This window comes from Medicago truncatula, chromosome 3 (assembly GCF_003473485.1).
Source record: "Medicago truncatula cultivar Jemalong A17 chromosome 3, MtrunA17r5.0-ANR, whole genome shotgun sequence".
NCBI classification, from domain to species: domain Eukaryota; kingdom Viridiplantae; phylum Streptophyta; class Magnoliopsida; order Fabales; family Fabaceae; genus Medicago; species Medicago truncatula.
This window is the reverse complement of record NC_053044.1, coordinates 38760476-38768599: the sequence shown is the minus strand read 5'-3', so window position 1 is coordinate 38768599 and position 8124 is coordinate 38760476. Positions and strand designations below refer to the sequence as shown.

At 32.0% G+C, this 8124-nt stretch overlaps 1 protein-coding gene across 1 annotated transcript; it reads right to left on the bottom strand.

Annotated features, from left to right (window-relative positions):
* On the bottom strand, positions 1 to 1305 carry LOC25489551 (uncharacterized). Its single transcript, XM_013605573.3, has 3 exons — positions 953 to 1305; positions 723 to 859; positions 1 to 369 (listed from the first exon to the last, which is right to left on the bottom strand). Exons 1-3 carry the CDS (start codon positions 1245 to 1247, stop codon positions 250 to 252), a joined length of 552 nt encoding a protein of 183 aa, XP_013461027.1. The 5' UTR covers positions 1248 to 1305; the 3' UTR covers positions 1 to 249.
* Between the last annotated feature and the right edge of the window lie 6819 nt (positions 1306 to 8124).

Genomic DNA, 8124 nt, shown 5'->3' with positions numbered 1-8124 from the left:
TAATTTGTGATGACAAAGTTGATTTGATTAGAGTAATACTAATTACATTAACTCTGATATAAGATGTCTCTATAAACAAATGGACCCATAAGACAAATTTATCATCTCTGAGTTGTTTCTGGCCTCACTTAAATAAAGCTCAATGTTACTATATTTAATTTCCAAACATGACTTAGCAATCATTGATGGAAGAGTTGTGTTATTGACTGATTTTAGTCCTAAGAGTTTCTTTGCTTGCTTCTCTGTCTCTCAGCTGGCTATCTCTGAGATACTCTGTAAAGATGGTTGCCAGAATCTTGTCTTAGCTGTGACAATGACAGCATTATTAGTTGATGTGGTCCTTCCTTGAGATCTTTCCGGTTTGGTAGCCTGAAAAATCATAACAGTTACAAACATAGCATGGTTTAAAATTGCGGTCCGCAACTGCAATTGCAGCCGTAATATAAAGAATTTTGAGGTTCCGGTTCCACAACAACATTGCAGCCATAATTTCGACCACATTAAAAAGAAAAGGAAAATTATGTTGTATCAAACTCCGAAACAATCTAGTCAAACCTTCATGTATATAAATAGTGAAATATATTTGAATTCAATTTACAAATTCAATCATTTAAAATAACCCAATGATAAAATCTACTGTTTGCAAAAATAATGTTTATAGACCAAACTTGATTGCTATAACTATAGAAACAAAGACAAATAAAAACATGGTTTAGATTTACCTTATTGTCCTTTGTGTCAAACCTCTTTGCTTTTTTCTCCATTTCTAACCCCAAAGTTGTCTTCACCAAATCAGGTTTATGAGACATGTTCTGTTTTATCTTTGCTTGTTTCTTTTCCCTTATGCCCTTCATAACCTCTGAAACTCAACAAACATTTCAAAAGGTCAATGCAAAATTTGGAATGAAATCATAAAAATAAAAGACCAAAAGAGAATTACACAAATTGCTACCTTGAGTTGTGATGAGTCTATAAACATGACCAAGAATTAGAGTATCATTAGGTTTAAGAAGCTTTATGCGAGTTAATCGAACTTGGTTGGTTTTGGTGTCACCATTATTATTTTTGGAGCAATTTTGAATGTCCTTGTTTGGATATACTGTGGTGGAGATGAGAAGAGCAACACAATGACCGGGATTCATTTTCATAACTTGGCTAGCACTAAGAGAAGAATAAAATTTCTCTGTTTTGCCACTTGGGTGTTGTATCACTAGTGTTGCAGCATCAATTGCTTGACAATTTCCCATCTCCTTCTTCTTCCTATAATAATGGAATGGAATTGCAAGAAGAGGAAAATGAGCAAGAGAATGTTGAAAGCACTTGCACTCACTTGCTTTTATAGCACTCACCCAAAGTGAAAGATATTAATATTTTTATTTTACTTTTTTTATTTAATTAATTTTTTTTTTTGAAGAATCATTCGTGCACACAATAATAGAGATTAATCGTTCGAGTCGAATTTAAAACACTTATAAAGATTATTTGATCATAAAAAACAAAATTGTTTATCATTCATTCCACATTAGTTTTGTTTTTATATTGTGACAAAATTATATAGTAGATCACTTTGATAGATAGTCTACTAATAAAAAAGTATTTAAAAATTGTTTGAAACTCCAATGATTTTAACTCCCTAAACGAGAAGATTTTGATTCTTTTATTGTAAAGTTAAGATAAAATGGACGTATGTTTATGTTTTTTCTTACTTTTGTCGAACTAGTATGGATCAAGTTATTGACTTCCCGTTAAAGATAAAGAAAAAGATAAACTAATACTTCTTACCGTATTTTTTTTTTATAAAAAGAAATATTACAACAAACAATTAAGGATCACTACGAGGAAAAAACATCCATCTCCGATCATCATCTACCAAAAGCGGTAAAATCGAGGGATGAGTAGGAATTTCAACTAAGATGAAACCACCACTTATAAGGTTGGCAAAATTGTAAGCTTCTATTTTAAAGGGCAATATCAATCGTCATTGGTAGTTTAAACAATTTTTATGTATCACTAAATTCAAAATTGGAAACCTTTTAAGTTTCTACTTCTTTTTTTTTTTTTTGAGAGAAAGTTTCTAATTCTAAATGACAATATTAATCCTCCTTGATATTTTTCAAAAATATTATGTATTGGTCCAAAGTGGACCACTAATAATGATGATACAAGGCAGAAATTGTCCTAACACTTTCAATTTTAATTAATATGTGTGACATATGAGGCTTATTTTTCACCTTTTAGTATCAAGAGTACAAAGAAGCGGTTAGACAATGAGAAAGAATTATAACAGAAAGACATGGGCATGACATCTCAATTACCAAATTTGACCAAGACAAAGAAAGAATGAAGAAAACTAGCATGGTACTCAAAAGTAAGTACACGTGGCATGCATGGATTGGATGAATCAGAAAATGAGGGAACAAAAGTGGGACAGGGTAGATGAAGTGATGTGATGTGCACCTCATAAACATTACATTCTCTTCAGTTTGGTCCACCATATGTTTTTAGTTAATGATCGATCCATATGTTTCATTCACTTAGTAATCAAATATTGACATGCATGTGATCATCCCATTTTCCTAAGATATGTTTGTTGTCGGTTCCGTTACGAAGTTCTCATGTTTCAAATTTCAATTGAAAATATCAATGCATACAATATACTATAATTTAATTTAATCTAATTTCTTTATGATTATATATAGAACAAATGGTAAATTATTTATTTGTCATGTGAAACACAGGCAATTGCACGTAATTTGAGATACAATTGATGGAGCTGAATTTGGTTTAACTCGAATTTTTATTTAATTTTAGTATTATAGTCTTTCAAAAGATTCCAACATGGAAATATAAAATATTGGCACTATCAATTGCTTACTGCTTTTGGTCTCATAAACTTGGGAACAAGGATGGTGCATTAGTGGTCAAATAGCTATAATCAACTGTGAGTTGCATCCCATGTTTTTCAACCACAACCACCATTGCCAATGATTATTACTTCAATCTTGGATTGCATGAGGATTCAGAATTTCATCACTACTGTTTAGACTTTAGAGATTATTTTCCATGTTTTTATATAATCATGCTTGAAATTGGAATCGATGAATCAAAAGCATATACTTTATATTGTACTATTATTACATGGCATATTATATTGACAGCGTGTACAAGATATAATTAAAAATATCGTTTTTTTTTTAATATTAAGAATATCATTCTGATTGCATAAAATGAATTTGGTTTCCCCTCCTTCATACCAATAAAAAATGAATTTGAATTTTATATTCAAATTTGACCTAACGTATATTGGTTTTGTTTTTATCAGTACTTACCCGATATTCCTAAATTCCTTGAATATGAAACCAAATCTTGTTTGTTTCAATTCATGGTATATATTTTGTTTAAAAAAAATAAAAATTCAAGGTATATATTTATATGTAGATGTTAATAAATGTCTTTAGACAATGTACAAAGTAGCATCCAATTTGAGTGTTTAAGTGAGTTTTATTTATACACATCTCTCCAACTCACCACTTCATAGAAAAAAACTATTAAATTAGTTCCATCAATAACTCTAAACCATTATTTGTTCCATAATGCATATACCTACATTTAGTTAGAGAGACCTAAAAAAAAGTTAAGAGAGAAATGGTGCTTTTATAGTCACCCTTCTTTACAAGCATGTGGGTATTTTATTTTAATTAAATAAATCTCAACCCTTGAATTTAATTATGCCACATGTCTTCCATCCAAAGTTTAAATGGACTAAATGGAACATTACCTAAATGGAGCATACCTGAATTCCATATTTATTAGTTAGTGCCTATTTAACATAGTGATAAATAGATAAGTACCCACCATTGTAGATAGTCTTAAAAAAATTATTTTTTCTTTCTGACAAAACCATTAAAGCCAAGCTGATTCAATAATCATCGAAAGTATGTGAGGTATAAAACAAGTTTTAAATGTAAACTTTTTTGTCTGCATAAGAAGTTTTTTTCTTATAAAAAATAATTTTTTATTGGTAAATCTAAAGCAAGGGTTTTACTTACCCTTAGGCCGCCCTGTTTAAAGCATGTTAAATAATATAGTGATACAATTTTGTACCAAAAAAAAAATCTAGTGATACAATTTGGGAAGTAGTGTTTCAAATTTTTCACTTTATATTTATGGTAATGGTGAATATATACATAAATACTTTTATCGCAGATAGACGAAATGACAAATAATTATTGAAACTTAAACACGCAAATGGACGGACCAGAGTTTGACCCTTAGTGACGGCTACGACGTCCGGTCTAACAATTTTGTCATTTTTTGTCGGTTGAGCTATAACTTGTGGAAGAATACATTTTAATCAAGATAATTTGGTAAAAGTTTTTTTTGGGATGGGAGTGAGGATACTAGAAAACTAGCTTGGATTAAATGGAACTCTGTTTGTGTTCCCAAGGAAGATGGAGGGTTGGGGGTTAGACGGTTGGGAGAGTTTAATTTTTCTCTGTTAGGGAAGTGGTGTTGGAAGATGTTGGTTGATAAGGAGGGGTTGTGGTACCGTGTATTAAAAGCACGTTACGGGGAGGAAGGGGGCGATTGAAGGAGGGTGGTAGATATAGTTCGTTATGGTGGAGGATGTTGTGTAATGTCCCGGGGAGGGGGGAATTAGTTTGAAAGTAATATTCGTCGTTTAGTGGGTGATGGCTGCAATACATTGTTTTGGTTTGATCATTGGGTTCGGAACACGCCCTTGCGGTTTAAGTTTTCCCGACTTTTTGATTTGGCGGTAAATAAGGAGTGCACAGTGGAGGAGATGGCGAGAGAGGGGTGGGGTGATGGGGGAAGGACGTGGGTGTGGAGACGTCGGTTGTTAGCTTGGGAGGAGGAAAGCGTGAGGGAGTGTGTAGTATTATTACATAACATTGTTTTGCAGGCTGAGGTTAATGACAGGTGGAGCTGACTTCTAGATCCTACACATGGATATTTGGTCCGGGATGCCTATCGCTTTATTGCCAATTTTGGGGATCATGCGGATAGGAGTCTCATTGATGATGTATGACATAGGAACATTTCGGCGAAGGTATCTCTCTTTGTGTGGCCCCTTCTTCGTAACAGATAACCGACGCAAGCAAATTTATTCAGGCGGAATATACTCTCAGCAGCATACTCTTTGTGTGCGGCTAGTTGTGAGATCTTGGAAACAGCTAGACACCTATTTTTGGAATGCGAAACATCCGTTACTTTATGGTATCATGTGTGGAAATGGTTAGGCTTATACTCGGTGTCTCCTTGTGAGTTACGTGAACATCATCTTCAGTTTTCCAATATGGCAGGATTACCGCGGTGCACTCAATCTTTTTTAAAAGGTATTTTGTTTGCATGTGCTTGGGTCATTTGGAAGGATCGAAATAAACGTATCTTTAAAAATGCGGCATCACATTCTTATATTCTCATTGAAAAAATCAAGATGACATCTTTTTTGTGGGTGAAAGTCAAACAACCATCCTTTATTTATAGTTATTATGATTGGTGGAAACACCCGTTACTTTGTATGGGTGTTTACCGGTAACTTATTTTCGATTGGTTATGATGGTGCCCCTCTTTTTTGGCACCTGTAATTTGTAAATTTTGATCAATGATTCACTTTTTGCACGCCTTGTGCAGGGTGGATCATTGTTGGTATTAATATATATCATTTTGGTTTGTGCAAAAAAAAAAAAATTGGTAAAAAGACAACTCTCCCTCTTTCATTTACAATTTTCTTATTGCGCAAAATGACCAAATAGATCACGTAGTTGGAATTGGGTGAGTGTAAGTTTAAATGAGTTGAACTTCAAGATTCATCAGAATATTTCAAGGCTCAACGAACATTTATAGATATACATACAAATTAACAACCATAGAATTCCTCGTATTGATAGTAAAAGTTGAACATTCAATTTTACGGAAAGTCAACTTCTTGGAAACTGAGTCCTGAGTCAACTTTCATAGTCAAATGAGATTACTTTTATTCATTGAAAATGGGAAAGAATTTCATTATGAGTAGTGATATTTGAACAATTCATTTTAGACAACTTATGTGACAACTTCTTTTTTCTCTCTTTTTATTGGTCAAAAACAATGGAGAGAGAAAAAGGAAGAGAGAAAATAAGAGTATAATATGAGTATGAAAGATAAAGTTGTCAAAAGGTTGTCACAAAGTGGTTGTACAAATATCATTTCTCTTTCATTATTATGCATGTGGGACAGGTGAGACCGTCACCGAAATTGTGAGAGGATATATAATGAGTAGTAGGTGTCGCATTGTTGGGCAATTAAGCATGTTTACGTTACAAAAGGAGAAGCATGCAACAGTGGTCCAACCCTCCCTTTCTTGTTTAAGGCCCACGAAATATCACGTTTTGTTACTGCATTTTCCCTCTAGAATACGGTTACGCTACGCTCAACTCATACAATCATTCAGTTTAGGCACCTTAAATCATCATGGATAACAAATTTGAAACGAAAGTTCAAAAGATTCATAATGTATCAAATCTTAGTGATGTCATATTATCATTATCTTGGTTTCACTTTTATTATTATTATTATTTTAAGAAGTTAAATTAGCCTATCCAAATTGATCCAGGATGAAATCAAACCTGAAACTTTAAGGAGGATCACACTTCTATTATTTTGAAAGCATATGTTCAAGACCTTTAATCTATCAACAATGATATTTAGACACCTTAAATTTTCTTATATGCATTCAATATCTCATTTTCTCTCTATCTATTTCTTTCTATCACATCATTAATTTATTGCATCTAGTACATCACTCTCTTTTATCTCTATCTCTCTTAAGGCGTGTATACACATTGAAATTTCTAAGAAACATTTTCCTTTGTTAATTTGTCAATAATATTGTTTTTGAGTACCATTACCTAAGGTATGTCTCATTTTAAACCTCTCACTCGCCTTAATCATTATACTAACTAGTAACTTGAGTGTTTGAGGTACACCGACAATTGGATATCATTTCCGCCATGGATTTTGATCAAAAACATTCATTCAGGAGACTTAGTGTGAGATCAATGTATCTTCCTTGATAGTATGAGTTCTATGGAAATAAATACACTGCATAAAGCACTTCACAATCACATATGCAGGAATTTTTTTACTAAACGTATAGAGGTACTTGTAAACATAATTTTGTTTTTAACAAGTCGTAATTATAATCTTTGAAACTCACATACTAAATTATATTCATGGATTTGTTCTTTTTTTTTTTTTTAAGAAATCAAAATCATGGATTTGTTCTTTTGAATTCACTATGAGATTAATCATCGAATGAACAATTTTTTTCATTATGGTTAAACTATATTTCAAATGCATGACTCTCAGAAATCAAATTCGAATTCTTTTTCTTGGTGGTTGTCATGTTCAACTCTCCTAACACCTTGTTTGTAATTGTAAATATAATTAATTACATGTAAAATAAGCTTAGGGGAATTTAATTTAGGGTTTTAATAAAAAGTTCTGCAAGAGCATTGTCTAGGGAACTCGAAAAAAAAATTGTTTTGAAAACACATGTGAAATTCTTAATTGCATAATTTTCCAAGTAAAAAGTTAGTACTCTAAATGCTTAAACAATGTTCTAAACACAAGTTTTTTTTTATATTTTTTTAAAAAATATCTTCGGGACCGCTTACAATTTTTTAACTATATCCTACACATTATAAAGTTGGGCTTTCTCATTTATCAAGCTACCTGACCATATTTATAGCAACGACTCCTTAAAAAAGAAAAGGAAAAAAAAAAAAAAAAAAAACTTTCCTTTCAAAGACTCTCACACATTAAGGCTTAAACTGATCTTTTACAATGTTTACAGTAAATTTTAACCATAGTTGATGATATGTATTAAGTCTATGTGTTGTAATCGCTCTAATGTTTTTTTAAAGAGTCAACAAAGAAATTCGGACGTAAAGTATATAGAAGAGTGATATTGTGGATTTGAGCTCACACGCCATCACATCAATTATTTCTACATCTTTTCATCATTTCAATTGCACTTAGGGGGCTCCAAGCACTCAATTTATACATAATGAAATGTATTCAATTTCACAATTCTCTTTCTAAAGTAAATATAACTATTTA

Coding starts and splice junctions, on each gene's coding strand:
- LOC25489551 (XM_013605573.3), bottom strand. CDS start 1,247: ATGGGAAATTGTCAAGCAATTGATGCTGCAACACTAGTGATACAACAC. Junction 860..952: donor TAGACTCATCACAACTCAAG/GTAGCAATTTGT, acceptor GTTGAGTTTCAG/AGGTTATGAAGGGCATAAGG. Junction 370..722: donor TTGACACAAAGGACAATAAG/GTAAATCTAAAC, acceptor ATGATTTTTCAG/GCTACCAAACCGGAAAGATC.